Raw genomic sequence first — 20,860 nt, 5'->3', positions numbered from 1 at the left:
TTTGACAATTCAGTGATACCTATACCTTGAAGCTTTTATAAAAGCAGATTTAATTTAACCTTCAGGTAGCAGAATCTTGACTACTTGCCTGGATATTATTATGATGAAATCATGTTTGGGATTCTGTATTTTACATTAGAAACCTTAAATTTGTAGCGTCCTAAATGGTTAACATAAAACCAAATGAAAGACATAAATAGTTAGCTAAGATTTATTTTTAGCAAGTTATTTTGCACTGTTTTTCATACCTAAAGACTGGAACTGAATCTTACAAGTTGTTTTATTGTTAGTATTGAGTTTGCTAGTTAAAATTCTTTAACCTTTGGGGCCAGAGAGATAGTGCATTGGGTAGGGCATTTGTCTTGCACATGGCTGACCTAGCTTGATCCCCAGCAGCCACGTAGTACCAGGAGTAAGCCATGAGCACATCCACATATGGCCCGGAAAGAAACAAGTAAAACCACCTTTGGCATTTATCAGTACTTTTATTGGGAAATGGGGGGATGTTTAGAGGTGGGGCATACCTTGCTGTCCTTAGTGCTTACTTCTGACTTCGTGCTTGGGAAACATTCCTGGATTCCAGATACCATATGCGGTGTCAAGGATTGAACCAGGATTGGCTACATGCAAGGCAAGCACCTTATCCACTGGTCCTGGTCAGAACTTTTTTAAACCAAAGATCACAATCCATTAAGAACTATAAAACCAGTCACTGTCACTGTCACTGTCATCCCGTTGCTCATCAATTTGCTTGAGCGGGCACCAGTAACATCTCCATTTTGAGACTTGCTGTTACTGTTTTTGGCATATCGAATACTCCATGGGTAGCTTGCCAGGCTCTGCCGTGTGGGCGAGATACTCTCGGTAGCTTGTCAGGGTTTCTGGGAGGGGCAGAGTAATCGAATTCGGTTTGGCCATGTGCTAGGCAAATGCCCTACCGCTGTGCTATCGCTCCAGCCTATAAAATTAGTACATTTTTTTAAAAAAAATTTTAGAATAGAATTATGCCACAATGCATTCTAATTGTTTCCTGTGTGTGTTCTGGCTCACAGTATGCATGATATTTTTATTTGGTGTATAGTTTAAGAACTTTTAAAAATCCTGAACAAGCTATTATACATTGAAGTAATGTTTGTATTTGTATGAGTGTTACAAAAATGGTAGAAAGAGTACAGAAGCATTTTGGTTACAGTTCTGAAAAGTCAGTAGTATTCACAGGAGAAAAATCTGATGCAGAACACTTTACTGACAAGATAATAACCAAATAACTTGATTTGTTCACAGAGTGCAATGATTCTCATGAACGTGTATTGCAATAAGATTTTGAAGCCTGTAGATGGTTCCTGTTGTCAACCTCGACCTCCTCTTACTCTCATACAGAAGCTAGCTGCTTGTTTTTTCATTTTATCTATTATTGGGTATTTAATTTTTTATATAATACATCGTAATGCTCATCGGAAGAATAAACCTTGCACCGATTTAGAAAGTGGAGAGGAAAAGAAAAATATTTTAAATACTCCCATGTCTCCACTAGAAATACTGTTACAGTCTTTCTGCAAACTTGGCCTGATTATGGCTTATTTCTACATGTGTGACCGTGCAAATCTATTTATGAAGGAAAACAAATTTTACACACATTCAACTTTCTTTATTCCAATTATCTACATCTTGGTTTTGGGAGTTTTTTACAATGAAAATACTAAGGAGGTAAGAGCCATTTTTGTTTTAGCTTATGCCATGCTTTTTATTCCATTGCAGACTCCACATTAAAGAATATTTATAATGCCAGAATATGCAAACATTCATATAGAAGGGGACAAAGGAATATTACAGTTATACTTACTGGAATTTGAATTCTTATTAACTGTTTAAAACAGTTTGAAGGAAATTAATTTAACTTCTTAAAAATTTTAAGAAGGCAATTGAAAAGTTGGTAAATAATTATGTATGAAAAAGATGTAATGACTTGGTATTATTTTGCCTGTTTTGGAGTGGAGAAAATTTATTTTATGGACTTCAAATGTGATCTTTTGTAAGGTAAAAAATATATTACTGCCTACACAACTGTATTTATGTATTATTACCTAGACATACAACTATATGTCAGAACTTATATAATGTGGATATTGCTCATAATTTAAATTTCCTATTTTTAGCATTGCTGTAATTACAATATTTGTGTAACTCAGTGGTGTGCTTTGTTTTAATTCTATTCAAGAAATAAAATTTTGTATGAGGATATTAACAAGTTCTTTTTCTCCAATGAGGGAGAATATGCTAGGAAAAATAAATCTAATAAGTTTTTTCCTCTGTAATAAAATTTAAAAAAATCTTTCTAACTGAAATTCTAAGATTTTTTTTCTTTCAAAAACTATAAATTTACAATTTTTAGATTTATTAGTACTTAATATAGTGTAGTAATATAATCTTAATGCGTGTAGTAATATAATCTTAACAAAAAGGTATATTGTATTTAAAAAATTGTTCATAATAGTTTTTAAAATTTATACTGTATTTTAAAGAGTCTTATTTTATCCTTGATCAGTAAATAAAATGACAGTTGTTCAGTCTTTCACTGCTTTTCCTCCCAAGGTTCTTTTGACAGAAGCATTAACTTTTTATCATATTAGAAAAATGTGAATGTACTAGACTGTCCAAATAATAGCTTTATGATGAATTTCAAAATAGATTTTGGTTCTTTACACAGACTAAAGTATTAAATAGAGAACAGACAGATGAGTGGAAAGGCTGGATGCAACTTGTAATTTTGATTTATCATATCTCTGGAGCAAGTACTGTAAGTATTTTGAATTTAAGTTCAGAAAATATATGAAACAGTGACACTTCATGATTTCTGTGTGGGCATCAACTCTTGTGTTCTCTGCCATTTAGAAAACCTGTTTCTTGTGCAATCTTTGTGTTTCTATCCTTTCACCACTAGACTCTTTGAGAATTTTTAAAGCAAAATAATTTTTAAAAACACATAAGACAATACTTTTTATTTACTGGCCTCAATTTTAATATAATAAAAAAGGCTGATAATATATGTATTTCATGTCATCTTGTTGGTCAACTATTTTAATATTATCAAGACATTTTATAGATGATTTAACTGCAAAAAAATAACTAGAAGACTAGTTATCATCAAAAGAAATAAAATTAAATCAGTACATTTTATATTTTGACCCTTGATATATTTTAGGAAATTTTACCAACTCTTTTTATTTGCACCTTAAAGTTTAAAAAGAACTTAGATCCTTCTTCCCCCACTTTTGAGAGAACTGATACTTGTGAACTACCATTTGAACTGTGAAAGTTATGTAGCTTTTAATAAATATTTTCTCCATTGGAAGGAAGGCACTTCCTCCGTGCCAAAATAAAATCATTTTTTCTTTTTCCTGAGGTGTCTTAAAAGACAGTATTCCCATCGGGGGAACATTTTGGATTTGATGGGGATAATAGAATATATTCAGACTTGAAACATTTTAGCTACATTATAGTTAAACAAAGATTTCTAGGTTGAATTTAGGTAGTATCTAATAACTACATTTGCATACCTTTTTATACTGAGAATGCAAACTTATTTCTATAAAATACATTCTAAAATATTAAATTTATATATTGGGAACTACTTGACTGCTATATTTGCTAACGTATAGCTTATTTCTGTAAACAGCATTTGAATCATTGACCAGTTGAGATGAGAAAGGAGTATTGCTCAGAAAGGATTATTTTGAAATTTCCATAATAGTAGTTAAGAAGGTAAATAATAACGGTTTTTTTCAGATATTGCTTATAATTTTAAAATAATCCTTTTTCTCATTATTTTTTTATTAAAATTTTGACTTATTTTATGAATGACTTGTTTGAAGGGCAGAAGATACAGGAATAAAATATAATTTTTTACTGAAATTATATGACTGTCATAATGTGTACATATAGCAGTAATAAAATTCCTGTGACAATAAAGCTGAAGGAACATAGAGAATTCAAACAGTTTTGGAAGAGCCAAGATAGTAAAAGAGATCTGAGGCAAAGAGAGATGGACATAATAAGACTTAGTTTCTGAGTCCAGTTTATAATTTGTAGGATGAATTTGGCACATTCTCTTAAAAAGTAAGTGGAGATCAATATTGAATCTTAACATCTCTGAAAATGAATAAAAGTTGATTTAATTGGGGAAAGGGGGGTTATTTTATTAATTGCTGATGTAATTGGGTGTTTATGATTAAAAATTACCTGTATCTGGGGGTGGTGGGAGGGATGCTGGGACTATTGGTGGTGGAAAATGGGCTCTGGTGGAGGGATGTGTACTTGATTATTGTATGACTGAAACACAAGCATGAAAGTTTGTAAGCCTGTAGTTATACTTCAGGGTGATTCACTAATAAAAAAAATTTACCTGTTTCTACATCAGCAAAGCATTATAAGCATGGGCAGATGCCCATGGAGTGAATGTTATTCAGAGTCAATTAACTCCCCAGTTACAAAAGCATAGCATTATCTGTCTTCCTATGTCTATACAAAAAGGACAGTGCTCTGAATTAACTATGCAAAGGACTTAAGAAGAGAAAAGCAGTATTTGCAAGTTAACAGAGTCTGATTAGGAGATAAAGGTGATTGACCAGTTGGGGAAGCAGAGCACAAAGAAAGAGTTTACAAATAAACACTGAGAAATGGGACATTGTGATGGGAGTAACCCAGTAAACCTAAGCTCTTTGTGGCAAGGCAGAAGGACAAACCCGTGTTATCCTACATCAGAGGTACTTTGTAAAATATTTAGAGTGTGGTGGTATGAGTTCTATATCATACTATTTTATTGTGATTTTGTTTCTGGGTCATAGCTGGCAGTGCTCAGGGTCTTCTACTAGCTCTTTGCCAGGAGTGACCCCAGGTGACTGCTCAAAGGACTCGATTTGGTGCTGGGAATTGAACGTGTCAGGACTGACCACATGCAAGCTATGTGTCTTACCTTGTACTAGATCTCTGGTCCTCTGATATACTTTTAAATGATGGTACATAGCATATAGCTGTCTTTTATATTATACTTGCCACTTCTCTGTTAATTTAAAATATCTTTACAACTTTGGGAGATGTATTATGTGAACTTTATGATACTTTTACATTGACTGGAACTTGGCAAATTGTGATAGTTGGAATTGAGATGTTCCAATTGAGATGTTCCAACTGTGAAGTACATACCAGATTAAGCATGATAACTTATTAGAAATGATTTCTAAGTTCAAATACTTAGCATAAAATATATTTTATTACATGTTGGAATGATATTTAGGATGCATTTTGTTAAATAAAAATATATTTTTTAATTCACCTCTTGTCTTAACTTTTTAGATGTTCCAATGCCATATTTAATTTTTTTGATTGCTTGGTTGTACTTTTTGGGGTCACACCCAGCAATACTCAGGGTTTACTCCTGGGTTTTTTGCTCAGGGGTCACTCCTGGTAGTACTGAGGACTGAACCTACGTCAGCGTGTAAGACAAGCACCTGAACTCTATACTATCTCTCTAGCACAATTAGCAGCCATATTTTAAAATGACCATGCAAGAACAAGGACATAGCTCTAGTGGTAAAGCACACACATCCCGCTATGTGTGGGAGCCCATGATCAATTTTCATCACTCAGTTGCCATCCCCACCCCACAAGTGCTACATGTTCCCTGAGTCCAAAGGATCAAGCAGCATGCATCCCCAGGCACCAGACCATCAGGTTCACAACAGTCTGCTCAGGGTGACCCTATAAAAACATGACTCTGAGGCCAGGCATGTGGCTTCCAGTCTTGGTGCATGCCTTGCATCTGTGAGACCAAGGAGTTGATTCTAGTACCACAATCAATCAATCTTCTGTGTGAATTATATTTTATTTCCACTTCACTGATCTAAAAGACTTATATAATAAGAGTTAGATTTTATTATTTTTCCCCTTTAGGGGGGAGGGGTGTAAGGGGGTCCCATCTAGCAGTGTTCCAGGCTTATTTTTGGTTGGCTGCACTTCGGGATCACTCCTGATTGGACTCTGGAGACCATATGGGATGCCAGGGATTGAACCCTGGTCAGCCACATACAGGCAAATGCTCTACTTGCTGTACTGTCTGTTTGACCCCTAAATTTCAACTTTTATTAAGATAAATTTTAGAATAGTTAATCTGAGAATGGGATATATTATTTTAGAGAATTTGTTTTCTGTTCTTAGAAGGTGCTAAGACAAATACCTAAGGGAATGTTTTAGAATACATTTACAAATTGGGGACATAGGTTTAGAGGAGATGAATCCTGAGTTTATTTCAGCATTTTCCGACCTTCATTATTGTGGTTTTACTATTTCAACTCATTTATCAAAATTTTCTTATGATGAAATAAGACATTTTAAAAAAGTATCATTCAAGAGCAATTAGTAAAAACTCTGACATATATTCAGTTACATTTGTTTTAGCTATTTATTTTTGTCAACAGTTTTTGCCTGTGTATATGCACGTTCGGGTTCTGGTTGCTGCATATTTATTTCAGACTGGGTATGGGCATTTCTCATACTTTTGGATCAAAGGAGACTTTGGAATCCACAGAGTATGTCAGGTAGGAATGCAATTTTTCATTTCCTTTCTTTTTTTTGTTTTTTTTTTGGGGGGGAGGGCACACCCTGTAGCTTGCTCCTGGGCTCTGCACTTAGGAATCCTTCCTGGTGGGGCTCAAAGGACCATATGCAGTGCCAGGAACTGAACCTGGGTCAGGTGCATGCAAGGCAAGTGCCCTTTCTGCTATACTTTTTCTGTCCTTATTTTCTTTTTCTTTCAGCATACTTTGGTGCTTAACTATTGAGTAAATATAATTATAAGACCATGAATAATTTGAATTTATGAAGTAGCACTTTATAGTTGTTTTATTTCTATACTCTGTGTTTAATAATTTGAGATAAATAATTTATTACTCATGGAAGAGAAAATATAATTTAGATAAATATATAATAAAAACATTTATACACAAGTGAGTACATTGAGAATTCACTTTAGTTTTACAGAAATATAAAGTTATGCAGGCTTATGTATATGGTGTGTTTTCTTTTTATAAAAAGGTTAATACTAAATTTGTACTGTAAGCCAGGCAATTTCTGGACATTATTTTACATGCCACTCAGATGCAGCCCTGAAGATCACAGTCTTCATGTTTACAAAGAAACAGGCTGAGAGTGGTTAAATAATTTGCCCATGGATACATATAGTAAGTAGCATAGCTCTAAACCCAATCATCTCAAATTCTTTGTTTTTTGAATGACATCATACTGATGTATGAAAACTGTTACGGTATTCTCAAAGATACTTTCTAATTTGAGAAATGCTATTTTGTATCTATGACAACTCTCAGTTTAATCCCAAATGGGGTAAATCAACATCAAACAGAGATGAAATGGATAACTTTTGTGGAGGTAATCTAATCTCTGCTTATAAACTGTATCTTCAACCAAGGAAAGAGCGTTCTGATTCTTTCTCACATATCACAAGAAGACATTTGTAGTCAGAGGACAGCCCAGGCTGGTTGTGAGGAGATTTTGTTAACATAGTAATGCATACATATTTTATATTTAATTCTTCACAGGGATTGTGGAACAAATGTAATTTCAGGAGTTAGTAAAATATAATTGTGTAGTTTTTGTTTTTTTATGTCTTAAGTTTTTATACATTGTTAGAAAGAAGCTGTCACTCTTCATGCATAACTGCATTGAAAACTATTTTCTCCTTTTTCATAGGTCTTGTTTCGTCTCAATTTCCTGGTAGTGGTATTATGTATAGTGATGGATCGGCCCTATCAATTCTATTACTTTGTGCCATTGGTCACTGTATGGTTCATGGTCATATATGTTACTTTGGCACTCTGGCCCCAAATAATACAAAAAAAAGCTAATGGTAAATATACTCTCATACTAATGTTAATAAATACATTCTTTCTATATGCTAAATTTCTCTTGCTGCTAAAGCTATTATTGTGATATATAGCATAATTTTATGTCCAGATTTGACATTTTTTCCTTAAACATTTCTAGAAAGTTGCAGCTAAGTAGTTCAATTTAACAGTGCAAAATAAAAATTTACATTATCTCATGTGCATTTTGCCTTTAAAAAAATTTGATTTCAAATCTGTCTTACATACTAACTAATGAAGTCTTCCTGAACTGTCTTGTACAGAACCCAACTGTAAGAGTACATGAGTGAAGGAAAGGACAGGGCTCTGGCTCCTGCGTCCTGCTTTAATATTGGCAACTTTGCTTTATTTTTTATATTGAGATTTTGAGTAAATATGTATTTGCCAAAAACTTTTTACATCAAAGAACTTAAAAAGTTTTTATATAATTTACTTTGTACACAGTTCTTCAAACTGTTGTCAACTTGTTCTTCTACATAAAGAAAACTAAGTACCAAAAGGTTGTCATTTTCAAATTTCATAATTGCCTATATTGAGTTACTGATAACTACATTTATATATTAGTGCTTCCTCCTCAAGATCATATTGAAATACAAATGAGAATTTTTTTTTTTGCTTTTTGAGTCACACCCGGCAATGCACAGGGGTTACTCCTGGCATTACACTCAGGAATTACTCCCGGCGGTGCTCAGGGGACCGTATGCAATGCTGGGAATCGAACCTGGGTTGGCTGCGTGCAAGGCAAACGCCCTACCCGCTGTGCTATTGCTCCAGCCCCCAAATGAGAAATATTTTTAATGTATTTAACTTTATTAAGCCAAATAGTCTAGATTAAAAAGTATTTTCTATTGACTTCTATTATAATAGCAAATAATATTTCAAGGAGGAGTTGAGCTCTAGCCTGTAATAAAGTCCGTTAGTGTCACTGAATGGTCTCTCTTTCATTTCTTTATATATACCCAGCATATTAATCAAATGAGCAGTTTATATGTGTAAACTTTAAACACATAATTTAAAATATGTTAGCTACATGACAACTTACAATTGAGGCTAAACCACTATTTCACTGGGGAAATACAGTTTTCTCCTTAGAATTTAATGTTTAAGCAGTTTTACATGAATTATATATATCAATGTTTGTTTAATTTACAGAGACCATACTGTTACAAATTCCTTTATAACATACAGCAATGAATAAGTATAACTGAATCCAAGAAGTAATTTGAACTTATTTACAGTGATTGATCTGTAATACAATGATTGATTGTCAGATATATGTTTTAGCGTCATCCTAGCAAGAGTCTTCCACCTTTATATTCTTTTGTTTTCTTTGTCATTTATATTACTTAGTTACATATTATATATCAAGAAAACAGTGAAATTATTATAAGAACTATGCTGGATAGAAATGCATTAGAATATTTGATATGTTTACTACTGTAAATTTACATTTCTTAGTAAATTAAATATTTTCTCTCATAGGAAATTGTTTCTGGCATTTTGGCTTACTGTTGAAACTAGCCTTCTTGCTGTTATGTATATGTTTTTTGGCATATTCTCAGGTTTGTACAGTCTTTTTGGTTTATATTTTGTTCTATTTTATTTTAAAGTTCAAGTCTATTAAAGTATGTGAGAAGAGTCAGAGCTTTTTTTTTTTAACTTCATTTTTTAATGACTGTAATAAAAGTGTCACTCTGCAGTTGACTATTCAGTGTAGTTCTTTTGAGACCTATCTACTTTTGTTACCACTGTTTTTGTTGTAAGAGCAACTTAAAGCTCTTCCTCTGGCAATTGTTCAAAATCCATTTTACTTGACTTTGATCAATCAAACGTTTATTTGAATGCCTCTTAGAAGACACTTTTCTAAGTGGAGATCAAAATTCTCTTGACAGAATTTGTGACTCGGTTTGTGCATTATTCATTGGCATCAAATGTGTTACTTGATTTTTCCATTACTGCATAGAGTAAAATTTGTCAGTTAGTAAGACAAACTTAGGAGCAAATGGGTTTGTATATATCATGTAGTGTGTTTAATTTAATAAACTTTTTGGCCATTATTCTTTCGCTAACCTTTTATCCCATGTTAGGATGTTTGAGATTTTCTCAGTTATTTTAGCAAGGTTGTAACATTACCTGCTGATCAAATCTGTCAGGCAGACATTATTTGGGCAGCATGCTACTTATAACAAATATTTTAATTTTAATGCCTATAGTTGTCACTGTATTCTGCAGTTTACTTTCATTTCTAAAACAGTCTTCTAGCTGATTGTCAGATGCCATATTAGTATTTTCTGTGTGTATGTGTGTATCTGTGTCTATGTGTATAATCCTATAAAGCTGTTTGTAAGTATTTATACTAATTTCGTACTTAGAAATTATATAAAGCATTTATATTTCTGCTTGACCTCCAAGTGTTTTTTTAAAAGAAAATAGATAAAATAACAAATAATTGGCAAATGTATGAAGAAATAGCAAGGTAACTGCAACAACTGTTGGAAAGTTAAATTCCTAATACTTTGATCATCTGAGGGAGAGAAAGGAAGGCAGACCAGAATTTCGTAGAGAATCTAAGTCTTTTTTCCCAGTTTTGTTCTAGTGTTGATCACTGAACAAGAAAAAAATGTATAATCAATATAGTAAAATATTTTTCACAGATGGGTCATCAATAAACATTTGTTTATTGATCCCATAGAAAATTAATTTGGGAGCTGGAGAGATAGTACTGCAGGTAGGGTTCTTGCCTTTAACACAGATGACCAGGGTTTGATCTCCAGCACCTATTATATTCCTAAATCTACCAGGAGTGCTCCCTGGACAGAGATCCAGGAGTAAGCATTGAGTACAGTCGTGTGTAGCCCCATATAAAAACAAAATTAATTTTTCCTTAAGTAATTTTTTAAACATACTTATCTGACACATCCTATGTCATATTTCTATATTATCTATCATGTATGAAACATAGGAAATTTATCTCCACCAGGGATATAGAGAGATATAGTTTATATGTTATATATGAGTACTTTGTTACAAATTTTGTCAAAAAGTTGCATTGATTTTGATAGAATCTATATTTAATAAGCTATGAGAATTTTAAACATTGTGATTAAATAGAGAATGTCACATTTTGTTAAAACAGACTTCTGACATAAGAATTCTATATTACCTAAAATGTAATATTATTTTATTTTCATTTTTTCTTTGATTTTTATTAGCTTTTTAAAAAGTATTGGCTCTAATAATAGATTTATTTTTCACTCATTTGATTTTGTTTTTGGACCATATTTGCCAAGCTCAGGGATTACTCCTGCCTCTATGCTTAGGGAATCACTCTTGGTGGGTTTAGGGGCTCATATAGGTTGCCAGGATTGAATCCAGGTCGATTTATGCAAAGCAAGTGTCCAATATCCTGTACTCTCTCTTTCTCTGGACTTTTAATAGATCTTTTCTCAATAGAATTTGTTGTTATACTTTAGTCTGGATATTGAAGTTTTGTTCTTTCCTATGAAAGATTTTATTAAGATACAGGAATGTACCCAAGATTTCTACCTTTTAATGCCCAGATTTTCCATACTGTCAGATTAATAAAAGGATACTATGCACTAACTTGACTAGAGTAAAATTATTAACTGTATTGCAAAGTATGGTAGTATCATTTGAATGTGATAATCAAACAAATAATTGACTCATTAGGTGTCTTTTTTTTTAAATCTTAGATGTTTATTTATAAATTGCTAAGGACAGTTGGGGGGAAGAAAGCTATGTTTTAAGTTATTGGCATTATACTGACTTGTTTTTCATTTTGTGTTTTGATCAGTAAATATTAACTTGTTTACTAGATTAAAAATCTTACATGGTATAATTTTCTATTAAGGTTTTATTTAAATGTTCGGTCTTAATAGCATTTCATGTACAGTAAAGTTAAAAGTTTTATGTCATCTTTATTAGCCATTTGTAATTTATTTCCAAGTAATTTTTAAATAAAATTTCAAATAAAATTAGAGTACTATAGTTTATAGCATTGCAAATCCAGTATTGACTTATATTGCCTTAATTTATTTTCTGGATTTCTTTTCTCAGGGTGCATTTGAGAAGATATTTTCTCTTTGGCCATTGTCCAAGTGTTTTGAAATGAAAGGAAATGTATATGAATGGTGGTTCCGATGGAGGTTAGACCGTTATGTATGTATTTACCTTGTGCTCTTGATATTTCAAGTATACTTTAAATATTGTTTGGTAAATTTAATTTTTTTTCTTTTTTGCTTTTTGGGTCACACCTAGAGATGCACAGGGGCTACTGCTGGCTCTACACTCAGGAATTACCCCTGGCGGTGCTCAGGGGATCATATGGGATGCTGGGAATTGAACCTGGGTCAGCCACATATAAGGCAAATGCCCATTCCGCTGTGCTATTGCTCCAGCCCCAGTTTAAATTATTTTTATCTAGTTGGTCAAAACAGTTTGTTGACAGTTTTTGATATCAAAAAATCTCTTAATAGAGAAAAGATATGCATTTAAATGTTTTTCAGTAGGGAAATACTGTGAAATTTCTATAAAGTCACCTTTTAGAGTCATAATATATACTTTATTAGTGGTTCCTGAAATATGCTTCAGTCGTTCAATACAATTTTGTACTCTTGATGTTACTGTTGTGAGAAATGTGTTAGAGAAAGACACAACATTACATTTCTCAACCTTCCAACTTATTTTTTTTCTTTATTTTTTCTTTATTTATTTATTTTGCTTTTTGGGTCACACCCGGCAATGCACAGGGGTTACTCCTGGCTCTGCACTCAGGAATCACCCCTGGTGGTGCTCAGGGGACCATATGGGATGCTGGGAATCTAACCCGGGTCAGCCGCGTGCAAGGCAAACGCCTTACCCGCTGTGCTATCGCTCCAGCCCCTTCCAACTTACTTTTAAGCCTAATATTATTATTTGTAATGGACACTATGTTATGCAATATGAATTTTATTACAGAAATTTGCAAAGAGCAAAGTCAGGTGAGTTTTTACTAATTCATAGGTAAATTAGTCTTAAAAAGGTGGTTAATATTCATTTAGCGGAAGAACTGTATGACATCTACTTACATTTAGAAGATAATAGACATTGAATAAATATTAATTGCTCTTTTTTTCCCCCATCTTTTACTCATTTTTTTTTTTATAGTCCAGGAGTCTCTTTATTTTTAAACAAACACTTCTCATGCCATGAATTCATAGGGGATGGGCTCCAGCAGCTCAGGTTCCTTTCGTTGGTTCTTACAAAGTGGGCTTCTCTGGGTGGAGCAGGCTGGCGCTTCAGTTGAACCCAAGTCCCTTTCTCTTTGGCTTCCTTCTTTTTTTGATCATTTTCCTTCACCCGTTTCAGGAAGCTGTCTCGACTTTTAGAGTGCTTAATATGCTCAATGCGGACAGTAATTGAGCATATTAAGCAAGAATCTTGCCCTTGACTTGTTTGTTAAGGACAATACCAACAGCATGCTGGGTAACATTGTAGACTTTTCCAGTTTTGCAATAACATTTGTGGGGCATTTCATTTTGGACTGTGCCCATTCCCTTTTTGTCTACGATATCACCTTTCTTGTATATATGCATGTATGTGACCAAAGGAACAACTCCATGTTTTCTGAAAGGTCTAGAGAACATATAGCGAGTCCTCCTCCGCTTTCCCTTAGTGTTGGTCATTTTGGCAATTTACTGGGCGCTGGTGGTTCCGGCGAAAGGACTTCTTTTACTCATTTTTAATTCCACAAATTTTGTTTTTAGTGTCAGTTTCATGCTATTTCTGCTTTCCAATACCTATGCACATCAAAACCACATACAAATGAGTTTTACTAAAATTTTAAGAAATAATTATGTGTTTGTTGGGGGTTGAGAAAGGCTGGGGGGAGGGGGGAATTCCTAGATGAAACCTAGGTCCTCACAGCATGCAAAAGGATGTACTCAACCACTCAGCTACATCCATGGCCGTCTTCAAATAATTTTAAATCCTCAACTTCCCCGTTAGAATATCTGCTAGAACACTTAATACTTTAGATTAAGTCTTTGTTTATAAAAGGCTTATATACCTCGGTTCAATTCCAAGCTTCACAGAAAAGAGAGGAGACGGGAGAGGAGGATGAGGGTGCAAAAGAGAGAATGGGAGATAGGAGAAAGTGAACTTATGTTGCTGATCCTACTTTTTTGGTGTATGATAATCTGTATAAGAGCATATATCAAAAGTATGCTCTTGGTGGTGGTTGTTTACATTATTTGTAAGTATCAATGCAAAATGTTTTATTTTGGTTGAGTTTATTTAAATTTTACCATGTCCCATTATAGTTTATCATTATTTTTTAAATGACTTGCTTGCTCTATTTCCTGTAGTTGAAACTGCTAAAACTCATCTTACCTCATTTTGTTCCTAGGGATGTTGCTTATCTATTGTTGATTATTTCAGCCAATAATTAGATTTGTTTCATTGCTTGAAGTTTATTTTTGAAGTTTAAGTCCTTAGAACATGTAATTCTTTAAACTTTTAACCTTCTTTAGTTTTATTTACAAGTTTACCAACCATTTTTGCACTTTACTAAAAATCAGCTGTTTAAGATAATTTTTTTTTCTTATCTTTCAGGTAGTCTTTTATGGAATGTTGTTTGCTTTTATTTATCTGTCTTTACAAAAGCGTCAAGTGCTTTCTGAAGGAAAGGGAGAACCTCTTTTTTCAAACAAAATTTCAAATTTTTTGCTGTTTATTTCAGTAGTTTCTTTCTTGGTAAGTTTCAAAATTCAGTCTTCTAATGTTCCAGGATTTTATGTATCTTAGAAAATTTATGTTGAGCTAGGAATATAATCTTTATTTTTCTAATTAAAATAAATTTTGGAGAGAATAAGTTAAATTTGAAGAAAAACTGGAGCCTCAGCAAGCAGGAATTTTAAAGTTTGTAACTTGAGAGAAAAATATAATGATGGGAAGAACCATTACTTGATTATTATTTCTTGAAAAACAGTCCTATGTTCCTCCCCTCCCTTCTTCCTTTTAAATTTAAAACTTTAAAATTCTGAGAATTTCTGCTTTAAGAAATAAGTGCTTATGGCAATTCATTTATGGGTTTTTTTTTTTGGTTTTGTTTCAGACTTACTCCATCTGGGCTAGTAGTTGTAAAAACAAAGCAGAGTGCAATGAGCTTCACCCATCTGTTTCTGTGGTACAGGTAATTAACTTCACTTAAAGAAATGGTCTCCTTGATTTTTGATAAAACAATACACTTTTTTGAGGCCGAAAGATCAAGATCAAATGTCAGGAAAAGGCATTTTCCTGACTTTCTAAACATTATTATGGGGATAGTTAAAATCTCTTTTAAAAGAATGTTGTATCAAACTTTTGGAAATTCCAACATGTGTCACTTGATTAGCACTTAAAAGTGTTAGTTTTTCTTTATTTAATCAAATGTAAATATCTACTATGTATTTTAGTACTATGCTCCATTAAGAAATTTGGCATTAAACAAAATTTAATTCCTGTCTTCGTGGAACTTGCAGTCCAATAAACATATCGATCAGGAAACTTTCATTTAATTAGCACTTTTTTTATTCAGTCAAAGTATTTGATAATAACTATGTGCTGGATAATATGCTGGTTAATAAAATATTAATCAAATGAGGCATAAACATTACCATCTTTTTTTTTAAATTCTTTTATTGATTCACCATGTGGAAAGTTACAAAGCTTTCAGGTTAAAGTCTCAGTTATACAATGCTCAAACACCCATCCCTTCACCAGTGCACATATTCCACCACCAAGAATCACGATATACCTCCCCCCTTCCCCCCACCTCTCCAGCCCCCCACCCCGCATGTGTAACTGGTAAATTTCACTTTACTTTCACTTTACTTTGATTACATTCAATATTTAAACAAAAAAAATTCACTATTATTGATTTGGAGTTTCTCCCCCCTAAAGTTGATCTGCTGAAAAGAAAGCATTTGGTAATTTGTTTTCCATTGCTGAGAATGAAGAAATACGAGGTCAGGAGGCCGCACTAGCAGCAGCATAGTTTTGGATTTCTGTATTTTAGTATTTTAGTAACTACATTACCATCTTAGAGACTTCATTTTTCTACTAGATGTAGTAACCATATAATCGCTACATATTTATGAATAGGAGTACGTGATGTTAATTAACATCTTGATGCATCAATACAAACAATATAAGGGGAGCTAAGAAAAAATGAGTGTGACTATTTATAAAATAGCACTAATATAAGCATTCCTGAATATTGTTCCCTTTACCTCTGTTTTTGCCATTTTCTTTAGATTTTAGCCTTCATCCTAATAAGGAATATTCCTGGATATGCCCGCTCAGTTTACAGCTCATTTTTCGCTTGGTTTGGAAAAATTTCATTAGAGGTTGGTACATTGATATTTTACCCTATGTTAGATAACAAAGTGTATATAGTATGTTTGTATGTGTGTAAATCTGACACACATTTAGATTAAAGCTGTGTTATTTATAGAATTATATGTTGAAAGCTTTAGAATTTCCAACAAGAATTTTAAGTCATTTTAAATACATAAAATGATTTCAAGTGTCTTCTTTAAATAACTAGATATAGGTAACTTTTAAAATGTTTTTATGTTATCTTAAGCTTTCAAGTATAACCAAGATGTTTAGATCAGGATACAAAAAATAAAAAAGATACAAATATGATTTATAAATAGATCTAAATAAAATCAAACAGGGTATTTTAATTTGTCATTCATCTTCATAATTAAATGTACTAATGGAATTCATTGATGCTTATTGATGCTGATAATAAAATTCACTCTTATGAGTAGAAACTTAGGGGGAAAATTAAAACTCATTATATATACTGCATGTACACCTACTATAAATAATCTACAAAATCAGTTTGAAGAAGGCTTTGAAATATATTCTATGTATATGAGCTCTATTTTTGAAATGAAAAGACTTAAAACAGTAGAATTTTAGAGCATATTGTCTTGAGTTCTTAGGCCAAGTAGTGCAGTGTTAGACTCTTGCCTTGCATGCACCTCCTTTGGGTTCACTTGTAGATCCCCCAGGTTTCTCCAGGAATGATCCCAGAGTACAGAGTCAGGAGTAAGTCCTGAGCACTGCTGTGTGTCAGCCAAGAACCAAAACCAAATAGTAATAAATAAAATGGAGTTCTTAATAAGTATTGCATTATTCCCTTTAAAAATATTTATCAGAGTGGTTTATTAAAGTAAAAGTTCTTGAGAATGATTAAACAATAATTTTAATATCACTTGTATCACTTGTTATCCTGTTGATCTTCGATTTGCTCGAGCGGGCGTCAGTAATGTCTCCATTTGTCCCTGTCGTGTGCTAGTATAGCCCAATGATAATAATTTTAGTAATAATTTTATTTTAATTTTAGTAAATAATTTTAGTAATCACAATAATGGCTATTTTGCTAGCCCCTTAATACATGGAATATGATATTTAATCAAATTTAATCGTATTGATTTACTATTTGACATTTCTGTATAAAATATGCAAATTACATTTTTCCTTGGAGCTAGAGAGATAGTACAGCAGATAAGGTGCTTGCCCAGGTTCAATCCCCTGCACCTCATTTATTCCCTTGAGTCAACTAGGAGTGATCCTTGAACACACCAGGAGTAAGCCTTGAGCACTTTTGGGTTGACTCAAAAAGAAAGATAAATTTCATTGTCCTTGTACTTATTGAGATAGGTTATGCATTCTCTTACTCTTTGATATTTTTAAATTCTATGATGAAGAATCTCATTTACTAGCACAGTCAGACGAATTAGTGTTGTCATTTAATATATATGTTTGCAGAATAGTGAAGTATACTTTCATAACATGGTAATGCAGTTCAGTACATTAATGCCTGGCCAGGGTCTGGAGCATACATGAGAGTGACCTAAAAACCATGCTCTTTTCTACTTCTGTATACACATGTATTAATACACCCATATAATTAGACACAGGTCATTATTTGGGCTCTGATACCACAGTCTAGGTACTACTGTTTTGTTTTGTTTGGGGGCCATGTCCAGCAGTGCTGAGGGCTTTTTCCTGACTCTGGACTTAGGGATCACTTATGGAGGGCTCAGGCGACCATCTGGGAGACCATGCCGGAGAGCAGGCCTACATCAGTCATGTGCAAGACACATGCCCTAGCCACTGAATCCAGCCCCTAGATTCTACTCTTTCATCTGCATGCAAGGAATTACTTATGAATCTAAAAGGTTCCTGTACTTTCTGAGGAATTTGGGGCAGTATTTCAGAACTTAGAAGTTTTGTAAAGTAAACAGCAGTAGACATATCAGGACTAATGGTGAAATAGAATAAAATGGTTTTGGAAAAGTCTTCTAATGTAGTTATGCTAGTAAATGTTTAAGTCAGTAAAAACTGATGTATTTTTTGATAATCTAACTTTAAGTATTTTTTTCTCCTAGTTATTTATTTGCCAATATCACATATGGCTGGCAGCAGACACAAGGGGTATTCTGGTACTCATCCCCGGAAATCCAATGCTCAACATCATTGTCAGCACTTTCATATTTGTTTGCGTGGCACACGAAATTTCTCAGATCACGAATGATCTTGCTCAGATCATTATTCCTAAAGATAACTCATCTCTTTTGAAAAGGTTAGCATGTATAGCTCTATTTTTTTGTGGACTCCTCATCTTGTCGTCTATTCAAGACAAATCAAGACATTAGGTTCCCAGCATTCATTAAAAACAAACTCTTCAGGCTTTGTGTGTGCTTAGAGGAGAAAGCATCTATCTGAAGACATAAATGCATATGTAAATAAAAATTTATGTGGCAAGAGGACAGCTCAGTGACATGTTTAATATGTGTGGTTGTATATAGTAGAAATGTAATATCCAATGTGACATACTAAAAACTTTTGATGAAGCAGAATACATTGCATAGGATTGCATGTGAAGTCTTTTTTTACCGACCTGTATTTCTATTTACAAATGCTTTTGAGTTAACATAAGATGGCAGGAAAATAATTACCTTCCCAGTAAAATGTGTCTAATAATTTAGTGGTACCACTGAGTGTTTTGATATTTACTAAATTTGTGGTCATAAGATTGTCTACAATTGTGTTCATCATGAAATTTGTTACTTCATTGAAAATGTTCTTACTCAATTACGATTACAGTATTGTTTTCTTATCATGTGCAATGATGTGGAATGATACACAGTATGCCATATGCCTTTAATTTATATGTGTTCATGTTCTGATGTTATATTTTTCCTGACTTGATTTTCTTCCAATTATGGTTTTAATGTATACAAGCCTGCCTTGTACACTTTTTCTCATGGAATTATTCTACACTTCATGACAGGGTTTTGTCATTGTTTCTTTTTTTCAAAAAGGCCAAATTTTCTTTCTAAACATTCATTTGTTTCCTTTTCTTAAGCTTTACTAGTAAAATATCAGTTACCCTATAGATCCACTTAATATGCTTTCCCCTAATTAATTTTTATATTATTTCCAATGTTTGGAAAGCTCTTTATAACCATTTTGGTATTTCTTATTACTCCGTTCTATTTTTTAAAAAAATATTTATCAGTCTAAACTTGTGCAGTGTAACAAAGATTCAAGTTGTTATAATTGGGATGTTGACCATAGTAGAATTTTAGGTAAACTAGTGATTTGGGGCAATATATATATTTGGTTTTGTTTTCTTTTGTTGCAAGCAGTTAGAGGTATAAGTTTATTTATCTGTTGTACAGATTTGTTTATGACTTTTAATGTTTGAAAGATTGCACTTGTTTGCTCTTACTGTGTGTGGGGTCAAATATATTTTCTGTTCATGGTACATGAGATTATGGAGTAATTTAAACAGTAAATAAACATTTTGTGGATGATTATTTTTGTATTGGCAAAGTATCAATTAAACTTTATGTGTTCATTTTTTTAAAGGAAAGCTTGATCCATTTAATGATTGGTTTAGATTTCTAATTAACTCAGACCAAATTTGCTTTTTCAGTCCCTTGGTATGTAGAAGTACATCCTCTGTAATAGCTAAGAAAAGATAAAGCTACCATAGCTTCTGGGGCTAACTGCTTTTTTTTCACCCAAGAAATTTGATCATTTAAGTTCTACTATTTAAAAAAATTTAATATTATTTCTTTAGCACTAGATTTATTTGCTGGTGATATTTCCTCATTAATTGATAAATATTTATTAGAAATGTGTGTTTCTTCCTTTCTTCTTTTCTGCCCTTACTTAATCTTTCGACATTTCTCTGATAGACAATTGCAGTGATTCATTGCTCTGCCTCCTAGACTTATAAGTAGCAAAGAGTATAGTTATAAATCAAAAACTTCCAAGTACTGTGATCACATTATTCTTGCTGGTGTGACTTGGCAATGAGTAAAGTGCATTTTAATTTAACTTGTAAGTTTTATCACCTGAAAAGATTCTTCCCAATGAAACAATTGAAAAAGAAAGATGACCAGCATTTCTGTGTTTTGGAAGCACTCACGTCTTTCAGTAGTGATAAACAGTGAATAGTCAGTTTTTTCTCCTATTTGAACTCAATCCTGAAAATTAATTGATATGCCCTGTTATCACACATTTAATATGTAGTACCATTTTGTATTACTTAAATATATATAACTAGTGATGTAATTAAAATATAAAAATACATTTGTAAAGAAAACACATTCCATTTGTGTTTTCTTTTATATTTTAATGGACTGGAGTGACAGCACAGCGGGTAGGGCATTTGCCTTGCATGTGGCTGACCCAGGTTCGATTCCTCCATCCCTCTCGGAGAGCCCGGCATGCTACCGAGAGTATCCCACCCACATTGCAGATCCTGGCAAGCTACCCGTGGAGTATTCAGTATGCCAAAAACAGTAACAAGTCTCACAATGGAGATGTTACTGGTGCCCCCTCGAACAAATCCATGA

The 20,860-nt window shown here is 33.1% G+C and overlaps 1 protein-coding gene across 1 annotated transcript in view; it reads left to right on the top strand.

Annotated features, from left to right (window-relative positions):
* Positions 1–19,813, top strand: part of CASD1 (CAS1 domain containing 1) — a 40,940-nt gene extending 21,127 nt beyond the window's left edge. Inside the window, exons 9-18 of the mRNA XM_055118652.1 lie at positions 1,285–1,707; positions 2,708–2,797; positions 6,474–6,593; positions 7,762–7,918; positions 9,417–9,496; positions 12,012–12,113; positions 14,547–14,687; positions 15,049–15,126; positions 16,229–16,321; positions 18,380–19,813. Of these exons, the coding sequence (XP_054974627.1) occupies positions 1,285–1,707; positions 2,708–2,797; positions 6,474–6,593; positions 7,762–7,918; positions 9,417–9,496; positions 12,012–12,113; positions 14,547–14,687; positions 15,049–15,126; positions 16,229–16,321; positions 18,380–18,646 (1,551 nt within the window). The 3' untranslated portion in view covers positions 18,647–19,813. The remainder of the gene's footprint in view (positions 1–1,284; positions 1,708–2,707; positions 2,798–6,473; positions 6,594–7,761; positions 7,919–9,416; positions 9,497–12,011; positions 12,114–14,546; positions 14,688–15,048; positions 15,127–16,228; positions 16,322–18,379) is intronic.
* The last annotated feature ends 1,047 nt before the right edge of the window (positions 19,814–20,860 follow it).

The sequence above is a fragment of the Sorex araneus genome, chromosome 1 (assembly GCF_027595985.1).
Source record: "Sorex araneus isolate mSorAra2 chromosome 1, mSorAra2.pri, whole genome shotgun sequence".
In the NCBI taxonomy this organism is placed as follows: domain Eukaryota; kingdom Metazoa; phylum Chordata; class Mammalia; order Eulipotyphla; family Soricidae; genus Sorex; species Sorex araneus.
The sequence above is the reverse complement of the archived record's forward strand: the minus strand, read 5'-3'. Positions and strand labels throughout refer to the sequence as shown.